Source organism: Coregonus clupeaformis, unplaced genomic scaffold (genome assembly GCF_020615455.1).
Source record: "Coregonus clupeaformis isolate EN_2021a unplaced genomic scaffold, ASM2061545v1 scaf0062, whole genome shotgun sequence".
In the NCBI taxonomy this organism is placed as follows: Eukaryota; Metazoa; Chordata; class Actinopteri; order Salmoniformes; family Salmonidae; genus Coregonus; species Coregonus clupeaformis.
This window is the reverse complement of record NW_025533517.1, coordinates 62,126-82,500: the sequence shown is the minus strand read 5'-3', so window position 1 is coordinate 82,500 and position 20,375 is coordinate 62,126. Positions and strand designations below refer to the sequence as shown.

General features: G+C 45.3%; 1 protein-coding gene across 1 annotated transcript in view; it reads right to left on the bottom strand.

The window, feature by feature from the left end:
- Positions 1-20,375, bottom strand: part of nbas (NBAS subunit of NRZ tethering complex) — a gene marked incomplete at its 5' end in the record, with an annotated part of 175,661 nt that overhangs the window by 103,132 nt on the left and 52,154 nt on the right. Inside the window, 2 exons of the mRNA XM_045212901.1 lie at positions 10,325-10,462; positions 10,724-10,800. Coding sequence (XP_045068836.1) covers positions 10,325-10,462; positions 10,724-10,800 — 215 coding nt within the window. The remainder of the gene's footprint in view (positions 1-10,324; positions 10,463-10,723; positions 10,801-20,375) is intronic.

Here is a 20,375-nt window from a genome sequence, read left to right as displayed (position 1 = left end):
GGCTCTGCTCACAATTACTGGCCTGAGGCCAAACCACACGACTAACAACATTAGACACTTTATGGAACACAAAGCCTTCACTATTTCATCCTGGAATATCCAAGGCCTGAGGTCATCTGGCTTTGGCCTAAAGAGCAGGAACCTGGACTTCACCAAAGAAATCTGAAATACAGACATTGTCATCCTACAAGAAACATGGTATAGAGGAGACGGACCCACTGGTTGCCCTCTAGGTTACAGAGAGCTGGTAGTCCCATCCACCAAACTACCAGGTGTGAAACAGGGAAGGGACTCAGGGGGTATGCTAATTTGGTATAGAGCAGACCTAACCCACATTATTCAATTAATCAAAACAGGAACATTTTACATCTGGCTAGAAATTCAAAAGGAAATGATCTCAGAGAAAAACGTCCTCCTGTGTGCTACCTACATCCCCCCACAGAATCCCCATACTTTAACGAAGACAGCGTCTCCATCCTAGAGGGGGAGATCAACCATTTCCAGGCCCAGGGACATGTACTAGTCTGTGGTGACCTAAATGCCAGAACTGGACAATAACCTGACACCCTCAGCACACAGGGGGACAAACACCTACCTGGAGGTGACGGCATTCCCTCCCCTATATGCCCCCCTAGGCACAACTACGACAACATAACCAACAAAAATGGGTCACAACTCCTGCAGCTCTGTCGCACACTGGGTATGTACATAGTCAATGGTAGGCTTCGAGGGGACTCCTATGGTAGGTACACATATAGCTCATCTCTTGGCAGTAGAACTGTAGACTACTTGATCACTGACCTCAACCCAGAGTCTCTCAGAGTGTTCAGTCAGCCCACTATCAGACCACAGCAAAATCACAGTCTACTTGAACAGAGCAATACTCACTCATGAGGCATCAAAGCCAAAGGAACTTAATAATATTAAGAAATGCTATAGATGGAAGGAAAGTAGTGTCGAAACCTACCAAAAAACAATTAGGCAACAACAAATTCAATCCCTTTTAGACAACTTTCTGGACAAAACGTTCCACTGTAATAGTGAAGGTGTAAACTTGGCAGTAGAAAACCTAAACAGTATATTTGACCTCTCAGCTTCCCTAATAAATAAAAACATTTCAAGCAGACAACCTAAGAAAATTAACAACATTGACAAATGGTTTGATGAAGAATGCAAAAACCTAAGAAAGAAATTGAGAAACCTATCCAACCAAAAACAGAGACCCAGAAAACCTGAGCTTACGCCTTCACTATGATGAATCACTAAAACAATACAGAAATACACTATGGAAAAAGAAGGAACAGCACGTCAGAAATCAGCTCAATGTAATTGAAGAATCCATAGAATCTAACCACTTCTGGGAAAATTGGAAAACACTAAACAAACAGCAGCATGAAGAGCTATCTATCCAAAACGGAGATGTATGGAAAAACCACTTCTCCAATCTTTTTGGCCCTATAACAAAGAACAAACAGCAAAAACATATACATGATCAAATACAAATCTTAGAATCAACTATTAAAGACTACCAGAACCCACTGGATTCTCCAATTACATTGAATGAACTACAGGACAAAATACAAACCCTCCAACCCAAAAAGGCCTGTGGTGTTGATGGTGTCCTAAATGAACTGATAAAAAATATACAGACCACAAATTCCAATTGGCTTTATTTAAACTCTTTAACATCATCCTTAGCTGTGGCATCTTCCCCAATATTTGGAACCAAGGACTGATCACCCCAATCCACAAAAGTGAAGACAAATTTGACCCCAATAACTACCGTGGGATATGCATCAACAGCAACCTTGGGAAAATCCTCTGAATTATCATTAACAGCAGACTCTTACATTTCCTCAGCGAAAACAAAGTACTGAGCAAATGACTAATTTGCTTTTTACCAAATTACAATATGACAGACCACGTATTCACGCTGCACACCCTAATTGACAAACAAACCAAAACAAAGGAAAAGTCTTCTCATGCTTTGTTGATTTAAAAAATGCTTTTGACTCAATTTGGCATGTGGGTCTGCTATATAAATTGATGGAATGTGGGGTTGGGGGAAAAACATACAATATTATAAAATCCATGGACACAAACAACAAGTGTGCGGTTAAAATCTGCAGAAAACACACACAGGGCCGTGGGGTGAGACAGGGATGCAGCTTAAGCCCCACCCTCTTCAACATATACATCAACGAATTGGCGAGGGCACTAGAACAGTCTGCAGCACCCGGCCTCACCCTACTAGAATCTGAAGTAAAATGTCTACTGTTTGCTGATGATCTGGTGCTTCTGTCCCCAACCAAGGAGGGCCTACAGCAGCACCTAGATCTTCTGCACAGATTCTGTCAGACCTGGGCCCAGTAAATCTCATTAAGACAAATATAATGGTGTTCCAAAAAAGGTCCAGTTGCCAGGACCACAAATATAAAATCCATTCAGACACCGTTGCCCTAGAGCACACAAAAAACTATACATACCTCAGCCTAAACATCAGAGCCACAGGTAACTTCCACAAAGCTGTGAACGATCTGAGAGACAAGGCAAGAAGGGCCTTCTATGCCATTAAAAGGAACATAAAATTTGACATAGCAATTAGGATCTGGCTAAAAATATTTGAATCAGTAATAGAACCCATTGCCCTCGGCGGTTGTGAGGTCTGAGGTCCGCTCACCAACCAAGAATTCACTAAATGGGACAAACACATATTTGAGAGACTGCATGCAGAATTCTGCAAAAATATCCTCCATGTACAACGTAAAACACCAAATAATGCATGCAGAGCAGAATTAGGCCGATACCCGCTAATTATCAAAATCCAGAAACGAGCCGTTAAATTCTACAACCACCCAAAAGGAAGCGATTCCCAAAACCTTCCATAACAAAGCCATCACCTACAGAGAGATGAACTTGGAGAAGAGTCCCCTAAGCAAGCTGGTCCTGGGCCTCTGTTCACAAACACAAACAGACCCCACAGAGCCCCAGGACAGCAACACAATTAGACCCAACCAAATCATGAGAAAACAAAAAGATAATTACTTGACACTTTCGAAAGTATTAACAAAAAAACTGAGCAAACTAGAATGCTATTTGGCCCTAAACAGAGAGTACACAGTGGCAGAATACCTGACCACTGTGACTGACTCAAACTTAAGGAAAGCTTTGACTATGTACAGACTCAGTGAGCATAGCCTTGCTATTGAGAAAGGCCACCGTAGGCAGACCTGGCTCTCAAGAGAAGACAGGCTATGTGCACACTGCCCACAAAATGAGTTGGAAACTGAGCTGCACTTCCTAACTTCCTGCCAAATATATGACCATAGAGACACATACTTCCCTCAGATTACACAGACCCACAAAGAATTCGAAAACAAATCCAATTTTGACAAACTCCCTTATCTACTGGGTGAAATACCACAGTGTGCCATCACAGCAGCAAGATTTGTGACCTGTTGCCACAAGAAAAGGGCAACCAGTGAAGAACAAACACCATTGTAAATACAACCCATATGTATGTTTATTTATTTTCCCATTTGTACTTTAACTATTTGCACATCGTTACAACACTGTATATAGACATAATATGACATTTGAAATGTCTTTATTCTTTTGGAACTTCTGAGTGTAATGTTTACTGTTAATATTTATTGTTTATTTCACTTTTGTTTACTATCTACTTCACTTGCTTTGGCAATGTTAACATACGTTTCCCATGCCAATAAAGCCCTTAAATTGAATTGATTTGAGAGAGAGAGAGAGAGAGAGAGAGAGAGAGAGAGAGAGAGAGAGAGAGAGAGAGAGAGAGAGAGAGAGAGAGAGATAGAGAGAGAGAGAGAGAGAGAGAGAGAGAGACAGAGAGAGAGAGAGACAGAGAGAGAGAGAGAGAGAGAGAGCAATGAGTAATAAAAATGAACAGAACACTACAGTAAGAAATGAACAAGGTTAAAGACACAGGTAGCGTTGTTATTGTTCTGGTTGGTCGTTCCACTGGCTGTCCCTACAGGTTAAAGACACAGGTAGCGTTGTTATTGTTCTGGTTGGTTGTTCCACTGGCTGTCCCTACAGGTTAAAGACACAGGTAGCGTTGTTATTGCTCTGGTTGGTCATTCCACTGGCTGTCCCTACAGGTTAAAGACACAGGTAGCGTTGTTATTGTTCTGGTTGGTCATTCCACTGGCTGTCCCTACAGGTGTGACAGGAAGCTACATATGTTGCAGCTTCTATGGTACAAAGGGGGTTTTCTCCCAATAGATATTAGATTTCTTGAGTGAGTCAGACTCTTTCAAGTGAGTCTTTAGTCTGTCTGTTCCACTTTGCTTCAGTCTGACCCCTCCAGCTTTACTCTTCTCTCTCTCTCTCTCTCTCTCTCTCTCTCTCTCTCTCTCTCTCTCTCTCTCTCTCTCTCTCTCTCTCTCTCTCTCTCTCTCTCTCTCTCTCTCTCTCTCTCTCTCTCTCTCTCTCTCTCTCTCTCTCTCTCTCTCTCTCTCTCTCTCTCTCTCTCTCTCTCTCTCTCTCTCTCTCTCTCTCTCTCATAGAACAAACCAATGATAAAAATCTGTCAAAGTGGAGGAAAGGAGGGAAAGAAGCGGGATGAGATGAGGAGGTGGGGGTAGATGAGGGAGAACGAAACCCATCTATATTTTGAGGTAATGGATTTGAACTTCTCCAGATGTGGGGAGATGGGTACGCATTATACTCCATTATACTCCATTAGGATGTAAGGATTTGGGGAGGTAGGTGTTTGTGTGTGTAGGTGTTTTGTGTGTGTGTGTGTGACCTTGAGTGTCAGTAGGAAAACACTTATCCAGCACTAAACTCTACCCCTTATCTAGCATTAAACTCTACTAAACTCTACCCCTTATCCAGCACTAAACTCTACTAAACTCTACCCCTTATCCAGCACTAAACTCTACTAAACTCTACCCCTTATCCAGCATTAAACTCTACTAAACTCTACCCCTTATCCAGCACTAAACTCTACTAAACTCTACCCCTTATCCAGCACTAAACTCTACTAAACTCTACCCCTTATCCAGCACTAAACTCTACTAAACTCTACCCCTTATCCAGCACTAAACTCTACTAAACTCTACCCCTTATCCAGCACTAAACTCTACTAAACTCTACCCCTTATCAGCACTAAACTCTACTAAACTCTACCCCTTATCCAGCACTAAACTCTACTAAACTCTACCCCTTATCCAGCACTAAACTCTACTAAACTCTACCCCTTATCAGCACTAAACTCTACCCCTTATCCAGCATTAAACTCTACTAAACTCTACCCCTTATCAGCACTAAACTCTACCCCTTATCCAGCATTAAACTCTACCCCTTATCCAGCACTAAACTCTACTAAACTCTACCCCTTATCCAGCACTAAACTCCAGCACTAAACTCTACTAAACTCTACCCCTTATCCAGCACTAAACTCTACCCCTTATCCAGCACTAAACTCCAGCACTAAACTCTACTAAACTCTACCCCTTATCCAGCACTAAACGCTACTAAACTCTACCCCTTATCCAGCATTAAACTCTACTAAACTCTACCCCTTATCCAGCACTAAACTCTACTAAACTCTACCCCTTATCCAGCATTAAACTCTACTAAACTCTACCCCTTATCCAGCATTAAACTCTACTAAACTCTACCCCTTATCCAGCATTAAACTCTACTAAACTCTAACCCTTATCCAGCACTAAACTCTACTAAACTCTACCCCTTATCCAGCATTAAACTCTACTAAACTCTACCCCTTATCCAGCATTAAACTCTACTAAACTCTACCCCTTATCCAGCATTAAACTCTACTAAACTCTAACCCTTATCCAGCACTAAACTCTACTAAACTCTACCCTTTATCCAGCACTAAACTCTACTAAACTCTACCCCTTATCCAGCACTAAACTCTACTAAACTCTACCCCTTATCCAGCACTAAACTCTACTAAACTCTACCCCTTATCCAGCACTAAACTCTACTAAACTCTACCCCTTATCCAGCACTAAACTATACTAAACTCTACCCCTTATCCAGCACTAAACCCTACTAAACTCTACCCCTTATCCAGCACTAAACTCTACCCCTTATCCAGCACTAAACTCTACTAAACTCTACCCCTTATCCAGCACTAAACTCTACTAAACTCTACCCCTTATCCAGCACTAAACTCTACTAAACTCTACCCCTTATCCAGCACTAAACTCTACCCCTTATCCAGCACTAAACTCTACTAAACTCTACCCCTTATCCAGCACTAAACTCTACTAAACTCTACCCCTTATCCAGCATTAAACTCTACTAAACTCTACCCCTTATCCAGCACTAAACTCAACTAAACTCTACCCCTTATCCAGCATTAAACTCTACTAAACTCTACCCCTTATCCAGCATTAAACTCTACTAAACTCTACCCCTTATCCAGCATTAAACTCTACTAAACTCTACCCCTTATCCAGCACTAAACTGTACTAAACTCTACCCCTTATCCAGCATTAAACTCTACCCCTTATCCAGCACTAAACTCAACTAAACTCTACCCCTTATCCAGCATTAAACTCTACTAAACTCTACCCCTTATCCAACACTAAACTCTACTAAACTCTACCCCTTATCCAGCATTAAAATCTACTAAACTCTACCCCTTATCCAGCACTAAACTCTACTAAACTCTACCCCTTATCCAGCACTAAACTCTACTAAACTCTACCCCTTATCCAGCACTAAACTCTACTAAACTCTACCCCTTATCCAGCACTAAACTCTACTAAACTCTACCCCTTATCCAGCATTAAACTCTACTCAACTCTACCCCTCATCCAGCATTAAACTATACTAAACTCTACCCCTTATCCAGCACTAAACTCTACTAAACTCTACCCCTTATCAGCACTAAACTCTACTAAACTCTACCCCTTATCCAGCACTAAACTCTACTAAACTCTACCCCTTATCCAGCACTAAACTCTACTAAACTCTACCCCTTATCCAGCACTAAACTATACTAAACTCTACCCCTTATCCAGCATTAAACTCTACTCAACTCTACCCCTCATCCAGCATTAAACTATACTAAACTCTACCCCTTATCCAGCACTAAACTCTACTAAACTCTACCCCTTATCCAGCACTAAACTATACTAAACTCTACCCCTTATCCAGCATTAAACTCTACTCAACTCTACCCCTCATCCAGCATTAAACTATACTAAACTCTACCCCTTATCCAGCACTAAACTCTTCTAAACTCTACCCCTTATCCAGCACTAAACTCTACTAAACTCTACCCCTTATCCAGCACTAAACTCTTCTAAACTCTACCCCTTATCCAGCACTAAACTCTACTAAACTCTACCCCTTATCCAGCACTAAACTCTACTAAACTCTACCCCAGCACTCTGTCTCACATTTCTCCTTCCTTTCTTTCTTCATTGTTCTCCTCTTCCTCTCCTCTCCTTTCTACTCTAGAAAATCATTCCACTTCAGGTAAAGGTCAGGATTATTTGTCCTCTCTCTCTCTCCTCTCCTCCCCTCCCTCTTTCCCCACCCTGTAGTGTGTCTTGTCTTTGAGGCATGAGGCTTGGAGTGTGTAGATCTGAAGGCAGCCAATGGTAGTCATAGTGACAGGAGTGTGTAGATCGGAAGGCAGCCAATGGTAGTCATAGTGACAGGAGTGTGTAGATCTGAAGGCAGCCAATGGTAGTCATAGTGACAGGAGTGTGTAGATCGGAAGGCAGCCAATGGTAGTCATAGTGACAGGAGTGTGTAGATCTGAAGGCAGCCAATGGTAGTCATAGTGACAGGAGTGTGTAGATCGGAAGGCAGCCAATGGTAGTCATAGTGACAGGAGTGTGTAGATCTGAAGGCAGCCAATGGTAGTCATAGTGACAGGAGTGTGTAGATCGGAAGGCAGCCAATGGTAGTCATAGTGACAGGTGTGTGTAGATCTGAAGGCAGCCAATGGTAGTCATAGTGACAGGAGTGTGTAGATCGGAAGGCAGCCAATGGTAGTCATAGTGACAGGAGTGTGTAGATCTGAAGGCAGCCAATGGTAGTCATAGTGACAGGAGTGTGTAGATCGGAAGGCAGCTGTAGATCGGAAGGCAGCCAATGGTAGTCATAGTGACAGGAGTGTGTAGATCGGAAGGCAGCCAATGGTAGTCATAGTGACAGGCGTGTGTAGATCTGAAGGCAGCCAATGGTAGTCATAGTGACAGGAGTGTGTAGATCGGAAGGCAGCCAATGGTGGTCATAGTGACAGGAGTGTGTAGATCTGGAGGCAGCCAATGGTAGTCATAGTGACAGGAGTGTGTAGATCGGAAGGCAGCTGTAGATCGGAAGGCAGCCAATGGTAGTCATAGTGACAGGCGTGTGTAGATCTGAAGGCAGCCAATGGTAGTCATAGTGACAGGAGTGTGTAGATCGGAAGGCAGCCAATGGTAGTCATAGTGACAGGAGTGTGTAGATCGGAAGGCAGCCAATGGTAGTCATAGTGACAGGAGTGTGTAGATCGGAAGGCAGCCAATGGTAGTCATAGTGACAGGAGTGTGTAGATCGGAAGGCAGCCATAGGAAGTCATAAGTGCGTGAGCTTCAAGTTTGGGGAAGCTTTTCACGCAAAGAAATACCACCATTTCATGCATCTATCATTGCATTTGCAGACTAATGCAATATAGCCCACTATTCCTAATGCGACGAGTAGATTGGATTGGTGATTGGTGTTGCACCAATACATCATGATACTTATGACACCAACATTTTAGAACACCGTAGTACCATTTTATATGATACTACCCACATTTTCAGCCCTACCGATCTACAGAATCCTTTGGTGCATGTTATAAAATGTTTATAAAATCAGTTGTTTATAAATTCTGTTCATTTTTGAAGCAACAGCAACTAGTCTCTTGTATGCACCGGTCCAATAATGTCCAATTCGCTTTCATGCGCATATCACATTCAGAGACTTGTCCCGAAGCCACTCCTGCGTTGTCTTGGCTGTGGGCTTAGTGTCGTTGTCCTGTTGGAAGGTGAACCTTCGCCCCAGTCTGAGGTCCTGAACGCTCTGGAGCAGGTTTTCATCAAGGATCTCTCTGTACTTTGCTCCGTTCATCTTTGCCTTGATCCTGACTAGTCTCCCAGTCCCTTCCGCTGAAAAACATCCCCACAGCATGATGCTGCCACCACCATGCTTCACCGTAGGGATGGTACCAGGTTTCCTCCAGACGTGACGCTTGGCATTCAGGCCAAAGAGTTCAATCTTGGTTTCATCAGACCAGAGAATCTTGTTTCTCATGGTCTGGGGGTCTTTAGGTGCCTTTTGGCAAACTCCAAGTGGGCTGTCATGTGGCTTTTACTGAGGAGTGGTTTCCGTCTGGCCACTCTACCATAAAGGCCTGATTGGTGGAGTGCTGCAGAGCTGGTTGTCCTTCTGGAAAGTTCTCCCATCTCCACAGAGGAACTCTAAAGCAGGGTGACCATCGGGTTCTTGGTCACCTCCCTGACCAAGGCCCTTCTCCCCCGATTGCTCAGTTTGGCCGGGTGGCCAGCTCTAGGAAGAGTCTAGGTGGTTCCAAATGTCTTCCATCTAAGAATGATGGAGGCCACTGTGTTCTTGGGGACCTTCAATGCTGCAGACATTTTTTAGTACCCTTCCCCAGATCTGTGCCGACACAATCCTGTCTCGGAGCTCTACGGACAATTCCTTGCACTGTCAACTGTGGGACCTTATCTAGACAGGTGTGTGCCTTTCCAAATCATGTTCAATCAGTGTGAGGGAGGACTGAGGGAGGGCCCCAGCCCCAGCCCCGCCCTCAACCCGCCCCCAACCCGCCCCCAGTGCCAGCCCCGCCCCCAGCCCCGGGGTCTACTGTTCACCAATTAGATGGCCTCTAGGTCTACTGTTCTACTGGGATTGAAGAACTAAAGAAAGATGAGTTTTTTCTTTGTATTGCTATAGGCCTAGAACTATTTTAGATGCGATTCACTGACAGCCGTAACTCAACCTGCTGAAAACTGCACGCTTTCCGACTGCAGACTATGCTCTTGTGATTTAAAACAATCCAGCTATTCATCCTGTCTAAATCATGCTCACTGGTGTAGGGTTTTCAATGATTGTATTTATTTCTGTATAGACATGAGAAACTATATAATTTAGGCCCATTTTATTTAATTTTTTTGGGAAGCTTAGCTTATTAGACACGCCACCTATGGCTATAGTATTAGGCTGAAGTGTACTCACCCTGTAGAGGGGGTGTCTGTTGTTCTGGAGGTACTCACCCTGTAGAGGGGGTGTCTGTTGTTCTGGAGGTACTCACCCTGTAGAGGGGGTGTCTGTGGTTCTTGAGGCATGGGACCAGGTGGTTGTAGATCTGTAGACTATAGTAGTAAGCTGCTAGCTGCAGGGACAGGGCCGAGTGGGACTGCTTCTCAAAACATCTGTTAGCATCCAGGACCTGGGGGGAGGGTGGGAAGGAGGGAGAGAAAGGGAGAGAGGGGGAGAGAGAGAGAGAGAGAGAGAGAGAGAGAGAGAGACAGAGAGAGAGAGAGAGAGAGAGAGAGAGAGACAGAGAGAGACAGAGAGAGAAGTAGAGACAGAGAGGACAGTATATTTATTGTGTACCAGCGTGAGGTCATATACAGGTCATACAGGTGAAAAGAGGTCAACATATGGATTAATTGTTAACTGACCAATTAGAGAGCAGAGCGTGTGTTACCTGTGGCAGGGCCAGTAGATAGGCCAGAGCAAGCGTCATATCCCTGGGAAAGGCATCACTGGCCAGCTGCAGCAGTACTGAGAGAGAGAGAGAGAGACAATTAGTATTTATGAATTTCTTTGCAATATCTCACTGAATTATTGAATATGACAGAGGGGTGGGGAAGAGAGAGGGAGAGAAAGAGAGAGGGGTGGGGAAGAGAGAGAGAGAGAGAGAAAGAGGGGTGGGGAAGAGAGGGAGAGAGAGCGATAGAGAAAGTGAGCCAGGACAGAAATAGAGAGATGAATATTCTAGTGTGTCCCCCAGACGAGATTCATCCCTTATGTCTAGACGACAGATGTGTCAGACAGAATACACCACCAGTAGGGTCCATAGGAACAGTGATTCACTATATAGGGAATAGGGTGCCATTTGGGACAGCTAAACTCTACCACCAAGAGAGAAGGGACTAAAACAGAGAGAGAGAGAGAGAGAGAGAGAGAGAGAGAGAGAGAGAGAGAGAGAGAGAGAGAGAGAGAGAGAGAGAGAGAGAGAGAGAGACAGAGAGAGAGAGAGAGAGAGACAGAGAGAGAGAGAGAGAGAGAGAGACAGAGAGAGAGAGAGAGAGAGAGAGAGAGAGAGAGAGAGAGAGAGAGAGAGAGAGAGACAGAGAGAGAGAGAGAGAGAGAGAGAGAGAGAGAGAGAGAGAGAGAGAGAGAGAGAGAGAGAGAGAGAGAGAGAGAGAGAGAGAGAGAACAAACAGCAAAAAAATATACATGATCAAATGCAAAAAACAGCAAAAATGCAAACAGAAAAAAACAGCAAAAAAATATACATGATCAAATGCAAATCTTAGAATCAACTATTAAAGACTACCAGAACCCACTGGATTCTCCAATTACATTGAATGAACTACAGGACAAAATACAAACCCTCCAACCCAAAAATGCCTGTGGTGTTGATGGTATCCTCAATGAAATGATAAAATATACAGACCACAAATTCCAATTGGCTATACTTAAACTCTTTAACATCATCCTTAGCTCTGGCATCTTCCCCAATATTTGGAACTAAGGACTGATCACCCCAATCCACAAAAGTGGAGACAAATTTGACCCCAATAACTACCGTGGGATATGTGTCAACAGCAACCTTGGGAAAATCCTCTTCATTATCATTAACAGCAGACTCTTACATTTCCTCAGCGAAAACAAGGTACTGAGCAAATGTCAAATTGGCTTTTTACCAAATTACCGTACGACAGACCACGTATTCACCCTGCACACCCTAATTGACAAACAAACAAAACAAAACAAAGGCAAAGTCTTCTCATGCTTTGTTGACTTCAAAAAAGCTTTCGACTCAATTTGGCATGTGGGTCTGCTATACAAATTGATGGAAAGTGGGGTTGGGGGAAAAACATACGATATTATAAAATCCATGTAGACAAACAAGTGTGTGGTTAAAATGGTCAACAAACCACACATTTATAATAATAATATGCCATTTAGCAGATGCTTTTATCCAAAGCGACTTACAGTCATGCGTGCATAAATTTTTTTTTGTGTATGGGTGGTCCCGGGGATCGAACCGACTACCTTAGCGTTACAAGCGCTGTGCTCTACCAGCTGAGCTACAGAGGACCACATTTCTTGCCACAGGGCTGGGTGGTGAGACTTGAATGCAGCTTAAGCCCCACCCTCTTAAACATATATATCAACGAATTGGCGAGGGCACTAGTACAGTCTGCAGCACCCGGCCTCACCCTACTAGAATCTGAAGTCAAATGTCTACTGATGATCTGGTGCTTCTGTCCCCAACCAAGGAGGGCCTACAGCAGCACCTAGATCTTCTGCACAGATTCTGTCAGACCTGGGCCCTGACAGTAAATCTCAGTAAGACAAAAATAATGGTGTTCCAAAAAAGGTCCAGTTGCCAGGGCCACAAATACAAATTCCATCTAGACACCATTGCCCTAGAACACACAAAAAACTATACATACCTCGGCCTAAACATCAGAGCCACAGGTAACTTCCTATATATATATACACAGTGGGGAGAACAAGTATTTGATACACTGCCGATTTTGCAGGTTTTCCTACTTACAAAGCATGTAGAGGTCTGTAATTTTGATCATAGGTACACTTCAACTGTGAGAGACGGAATCTAAAACAAAAATCCAGAAAATCACATTGCTTGATTTTTAAGTAATTAATTTGCATTTTATTGCATGACATAAGTATTTGATCACCTACCAACCAGTAAGAATTACGGCTCTCACAGACCTGTTAGTTTTTCTTTAAGAAGCCCTCCTGTTCTCCGCTCATTACCTGTACTAACTGCACCTGTTTGAACTCGTTACCTGTATAAAAGACACCTGTCCACACATTCAATCAAACAGACTCCAACCTCTCCACAATGGCCAAGACCAGAGAGCTGTGTAAGGACATCAGGGATAAATTTGTAGACCTGCACAAGGCTGGGATGGGCTACAGGACAATAGGCAAGCAGCTTGGTGAGAAGGCAACAACTGTTGGCGCAATTATTAGAAAATGGAAGAAGTTCAAGATGACGGTCAATCACCCTCGGTCTGGGGCTCCATGCAAGATCTCACCTGGTGGGGCATCAATGATCATGAGGAAGGTGAGGGATCAGCCCAGAACTACATGGCAGGACCTGGTCAATGACCTGAAGAGAGCTGGGACCACAGTCTCAAAGAAAACCATTAGTAACACACTACGCCGTCATGGATTAAAATCCTGCAGCGCACACAAGGTCCCCCTGCTCAAGCCAGCGCATGTCCAGGCCCGTCTGAAGTTTGCCAATGACCATCTGGATGATCCAGAGGAGGAATGGGAGAAGGTCATGTGGTCTGATGAGACAAAAATATAGCTTTTTGGTCTAAACTCCACTCGCCGTGTTTGGAGGAAGAAGAAGGATGAGTACAACCCCAAGAACACCATCCCAACCGTGAAGCATGGAGGTGGAAACATAATTTTTGGGGGATGCTTTTCTGCAAAGGGGACAGGACTACTGCACCATATTGAAGGGAGGATGGATGGGGCCATGTATCGCGAGATCTTGGCCAACAACCTCCTTCCCTCAGTAAGAGCATTGAAGATGGGTCGTGGCTGGGTCTTCCAGCATGACAACGACCCGAAACACACAGCCAGGGCAACTAAGGAGTGGCTTCGTAAGAAGCATCTCAAGGTCCTGGAGTGGCCTAGCCAGTCTCCAGACCTGAACACAATAGAAAATCTTTGGAGGGAGCTGAAAGTCCATATTGCCCAGCGACAGCCCCGAAACCTGAAGGATCTGGAGAAGGTCTGTATGGAGGAGTGGGCCAAAATCCCTGCTGCAGTGTGTGCAAACCTGGTCAAAACCTACAGGAAACGTATGATCTCTGTAATTGCAAACAAAAGTTTCTGTACCAAATATTAAGTTCTGCTTTTCTGGAGGGCTTCTTAAAAAAAAACTAACAGGTCTGTGAGAGCCGGCATTCTTACTGGTTGGTAGGTGATCAAATACTTATGTCATGCAATAAAATGCAAATTAATTACTTAAAAATCATACAATGTGATTTTCTGGATTTTTGTTTTGGATTCCGTCTCTCACAGTTGAAGTGTACCTATGATACAAATTACAGACCTCTACATGCTTTGTAAGTAGGAAAACCTGCAAAATCGGCAGTGTATCAAATACTTGTTCTCCCCACTGTACAAATTCCATCTAGACACCGTTGCCCTAGAGCACATAAAAACTATACATACCCAAATTCCCAAACCTTCCATAACAAAGCCATCACCTACAGAGAGATGAACCTGGAGAAGAGTCCCCTAAGCAAGCTGGTCCTGGGGCTCTGTTCACAAACAGACCCCACAGAGCCCCAGGACAGCAACACAATTAGACCCAACCAAATCATGAGAAAACAAAAAGATAATTACTTGACACATTGGAAAGAATTAACAAAACAACAGAGCAAACTAGAACGCTATTTAGCCCTAAACAGAGAGTACACAGTGGCAGAATACCTGACCACTGTGACTGACCCAAACTTAAGGAAAGCTTTGACTATGTACAGACTCAGTGAGCATAGCCTTGCTATTGAGAAAGGCTGCCATAGGCAGACCTGGCTCTCAAGAGAAGACAGGCTATGTGCACACTGCCCACAAAATGTGGTGAAAACTGAGCTGCACTTCCTAACCTCACTTCATATTTCCCTCAGATTACACAAACCCAATTTTGACAAACTCCCATATCTACTGGGTAAAATACCACAGTGTGCCATCACAGCAGCAATATTTGTGACCTGTTGCCACAAGAAAAGGGCAACCAGTGAAGAACAAACATCATTGTAAATACAACCCATATTTATGTTTATTTATTTTCCCTTTTGTACTTTAACTATTTGCACATTGTTACAATAGACATAATATGACATTTGAAATGTCTTTATTCTTTTGAAACTTCTGAGTGTAATGTTTACTGTTAATACTTATTGTTTATTTCACGTTTGTTTACTATCTACTTCACTTGCTTTGGCAATGTTAACATACGTTTCCCATGCCAATAAAACCCTTTGAATTGAAAACTGAATTGAGAGAGTAAAGCTGAACTCCATCACAGAGAGAGAGAGAGAGAGAGACGGTAAAGCTGAACTCTTCCACAAAGAGAGAGAGCGAGAGAGAGAGAGAGAGCGAGAGAGAGAGAGAGAGAGAGAGAGAGAGAGACAGAGAGAGAGAGAGAGAGAGACAGAGAGAGAGAGAGAGAGAGACAGAGAGAGAGAGAGAGAGACAGAGAGAGAGAGAGAGAGAGAGAGAGAGAGAGAGAGAGAGAGAGAGACAGAGACAGAGACAGAGACAGAGAGAGAGAGAGAGAGAGAGAGAGAGAGAGGGACAGAGAGAGAGAGAGAGAGAGAGAGAGAGAGAGAGAGAGAGAGAGAGAGAGAGAGAGAGAGAGAGAGAGGGGAGAGAGAGAGAGAGAGACAGAGAGAGAGAGAGAGAGAGACAGAGAGAGAGAGAGAGAGAGAGAGAGAGAGAGAGACAGAGAGAGAGAGAGAGAGAGAGAGACAGAGAGAGAGAGAGAGAGAGAGAGAGAGAGAGAGAGACAGAGAGAGAGAGAGAGAGAGAGAGAGAGAGAGAGAGACAGAGAGCGAGAGAGAGAGAGAGAGAGAGAGACAGAGAGAGAGAGAGAGAGAGACAGAGAGAGAGAGAGAGAGACAGAGAGAGAGAGAGAGAGAGAGAGAGAGAGAGAGAAGAGAGAGAGAGAGAGAGAGAGAGAGAGAGAGAGAGAGTAAAGCTGGAGGGGTCAGACTGAAGCAAAGTGGAACAGACAGACTAAACTAGAGCAGGGGCGTACCTTCATACTCACAGACAGACAGACAGACACAGACAGACGTTATTGATAAACGATTGAAATGAAGGTTGACATCAACAGATAAAAAAATGACATCTTTATACAACAATCCTGAACATGAATGCTGCATGACTAAAAGTGGAACTGACAGCGTTTTAGCTACTGAAACAATCATATCGTCAAAAATATCAAATTCCCAGTTTATGCTACAAAACCAACTTTATACGAGGTTTTAAAAATAGGTTCTATTTGACTCAACATTCTATGATGTACACTAAGGTATTGTTGGCAGAATACATGGATGTAGTTGAATGCATGATTAATATAATTCACCAGTACATTTCTTGGTAGTCCAAAAATATATTGCTATCAGGTTGTAAATCACAGCTGGTCTGGTACATGGTTTCCTGCCTCCATTCGGGATGCACTGTTTCAGTTTCAATGACTCAATATTCTGGACAAAAACTGACGAATGTAACCAAGGCTGGAAATGTCAATACAATCAGACTAGCCAGGGCAATGATCACAAGTCAGTCATTCCGTGGCTAGTAGGCTAGCGTATCTGTTTCTGTAGCAAGCTAAAAACACTGAGCCTAACGTTAGCTAGCTGCTGGGAGGACGTCATTACATTTTACATTTTACATTTTAGTCATTTAGCAGACGCTCTTATCCAGAGCGACTTACAGTTAGTGAATACATATTTTTTTATACTGGCCCCCCGTGGGAATCGAACCCACAACCCTGGCGTTGCAAACGCCATGCTCTATCAACTGAGCTACATCCCTGCCGGCCATTCCCTCCCCTACCCTGGACGACGCTGGGCCAATTGTGCGCCGCCCATGAATCTCCCGGTCGCGGCCGGCTGCGACAGAGCCTGGATTCGGACCAGGATCTAGTGGCACAGTTAGCACTGCGATGCAGTGCCTTAGACCACTGCGCCACTCAGGAGTTATGTCATTGGACAACTTTTTCGCCCCCATATATTTTCTTTGGTTCCTCAGCAGATGCAGGTGTAATTTGGTTAGCTTTGCTAGGTAGCTATGCTGAACTTGAACGGCTGTTATCCACAGTTAGCATATCTCTTAGTTGTCAATCAAATGTATTTGGCATCGATCAAATGGGCAGACAGGCAATGTCCCACTCAGTTGTCAAAACATGGGTTGGGACAAGCATGCATTGGTAATAGTTAGTCACCAACGCTCTAGAGAACATGTAAACAGCCTAGCTAACCAGCTCTGCTACGGCAAGTAAAATGGTCAGAATGAGGTGTTCTCTCATTTGTGTCTGGAAGTAGCTAGCCAACTTTAGCCGGTTAGCTTGGGTGCTTGGTTGGGCCAGCTGCAGAAGGACGAGCAGGCTACTATTCCCCATCGTTTATCAGTGCAATTTTGACAGCCAACTAGCTGAAAATGTTTGAGAGGGTTAATCGAATGTTCCCTCATTAGATTTTAGCTAATTTCGCTCTGGCTAACAGTAGTTGCTGATCTTGCTGTTGTTGATATGCATAGGCAACAGAGAGAGATAGCCTACTTGCTCATGGTCGTTTGATCAATAGGACTGTAAAGAGGACTCCTGTGGTGTTTGCATATTTGCAGAAATCCATTCAGGTGTATTCTGTGGCTTTTGGCGAATGCGTTCCAATGATCTAGAGTCACGCTGTTTGCTTCTGCCTGTAAACACACAGTTCAGTTCAAAGTGAATTATTTGCATATAGACTGTAGCTCTGGCTGGTCTGTGTGGACAAGACTGACGTTTTTCTTCAGTTTTATTTACTGCCGTGTCTATTAATTGTCCAAATGCACGGCCGCTTTCCCACTATATACATCTATAGAACTTTCACGAATGTCATTAGTACATGTCATTCCCAAACAATCTAAGAATTTATGAAAACGTGAAAATGACCATATCCAGGTGCTCGCTTGTCAGAAAATGCAAAAAAAAAAGGTGTCATATTGTTCCTGGGGGTGTATATGAACAGATTTTAATACCATTTCATGTTGCTAAAACACTGTCAGTTCCACTTTAACACTGTGTGGGAGAGGATGAGGGCTGTTATGCCTCTATGAGCAGTGAAAGAACACGCACACGCACACACACACACACACACACACACACACACACACACACACACACACACACACAGCTCTACTCATTAATCCAACAGTGTTATCGGGAAGAAGCAGTCGTGGCGTCGATGTTTTTCTTTCCGAACACGTTCCTCTCCGTCCTTCTCTCTCTCTCTTTCTTTCTCTCTGTCCCTCTGACAGGAAGGTGAGTGTGTAGTGTGTAGTGTGTAGTGTGTAGTGTGTAGTGTGTGCGAACAAATCAATTTAGCTGCCAGTGTGCGTGCGTGCGTGCACATTTAATGTGTTGCAGTGGTTTGTATTTTGTGTCCTGCGACGGTGTGTATTTTTTCCTGTAGCATCCATCAGACACACAGCTCTACGCTATGGAGCGGAGGAGAGGAGCAGAGAGCTGAGAAGAGGGAGGAGAGAGGAGGAGAGGAGTGGAGAGCTGAGAAGAGGGGAGGAGAGAGGAGGAGATGAGCGGAGAACTGAGAAGAGGGGAGGAGAGGAGCGGAGAGCTGAGAAGAGGGGAGGAGAGGAGTGGAGAGCTGAGAAGAGGGGAGGAGAGGAGTGGAGAGCTGAGAAGAGGGGAGGAGAGGAGCGGAGAGCTGAGAAGAGGGGAGGAGAGAGGAGGAGAGGAGCGGAGAGCTGAGAAGAGGGGAGGAGAGAGGAGGAGAGGAGCGAAGAGCTGAGAAGAGGGGAGGAGAGAGGAGGAGAGGAGTGGAGAGCTGAGAAGAGGGGAGGAGAGGAGCGGAGAGCTGAGAAGAGGGGAGAAGAGAGGAGCGGAGAGCTGAGAAGAGGGGAGAGGAGGAGAGAGGAGGAGAGGAGTGGAGAGCTGAGAAGAGGGGAGGAGAGGAGCGGAGAGCTGAGAAGAGGGGAGGAGAGGAGAGCTGAGAAGAGGGGAGGAGAGAGGAGGAGAGGAGTGGAGAGCTGAGAAGAGGAGAGAGGAGAGAGGAGGAGAGGAGTGGAGAGCTGAGAAGAGGAGAGAGGAGGAGAGAGGAGGAGAGGAGTGGATAGCTGAGAAGAGGGGAGGAGAGAGGAGGAGAGGAGGAGAGGAGCGGAGAGCTGAGAAGAGGGGAGGAGAGGAGCGGAGAGCTGAGAAGAGGGGAGGAGAGGAGCGGAGAGCTGAGAAGAGGAGAGAGGAGGAGAGAGGAGGAGAGGAGTGGAGAGCTGAGAAGAGGAGAGAGGAGGAGAGGAGTGGAGAGCTGAGAAGAGGGGAGGAGAGGAGCAGAGAGCTGAGAAGAGGGGATGAGAGAGGAGGAGAGGAGTGGAGAGCTGAGAAGAGGGGAGGAGAGAGGAGGAGAGGAGTGGAGAGCTGAGAAGAGGGGAGGAGAGAGGAGGAGAGGAGCGGAGAGCTGAGAAGAGGGGAGGAGAGAGGAGGAGAGGAGCGGAGAGCTGAGAAGAGGGGATGAGAGAGGAGGAGAGGAGTGGAGAGCTGAGAAGAGGGGAGGAGAGAGGAGGAGAGGAGTGGAGAGCTGAGAAGAGGGGAGGAGAGAGGAGGAGAGGAGTGGAGAGCTGAGAAGAGGAGAGGGGAGGAGAGGAGTGGAGAGCTGAGAAGAGGGGAGGAGAGGAGCGGAGAGTGAGAAGAGGGGAGGAGAGAGGAGGAGAGGAGCGGAGAGCTGAGAAGAGGGGAGGAGAGGAGCGAAGAGCTGAGAAGAGGGGAGGAGAGGAGCAGAGAGCTGAGAAGAGGGGAGGAGAGAGGAGGAGAGGAGCGGAGAACTGAGAAGAGGGGAGAGGAGGAGAGGAGTGGAGAGCTGAGAAGAGGGGAGGAGAGAGGAGGAGAGGAGTAGAGAGCTGAGAAGAGGGGAGGAGAGAGGAGGAGAGGAGCGGAGAGCTGAGAAGTGGGGAGGAGAGAGGAGGAGAGGAGTGGAGAGCTGAGAAGAGGAGAGAGGAGGAGAGAGGAGGAGAGGAGTGGAGAGCTGAGAAGAGGGGAGGAGAGAGGAGGAGAGGAGTGGAGAGCTGAGAAGAGGGGAGGAGAGGAGCGGAGAGCTGAGAAGAGGGGAGGAGAGAGGAGGAGAGGAGTGGAGAGCTGAGAAGAGGAGAGAGGAGGAGAGAGGAGGAGAGGAGTGGAGAGCTGAGAAGAGGGGAGGAGAGAGGAGGAGAGGAGCGGAGAGCTGAGAAGAGGGGAGGAGAGAGGAGGAGAGGAGCGGAGAGCTGAGAAGAGGGGATGAGAGAGGAGGAGAGGAGTGGAGAGCTGAGAAGAGGGGAGGAGAGAGAGAGGAGGAGAGGAGTGGAGAGCTGAGGAGAGAGGA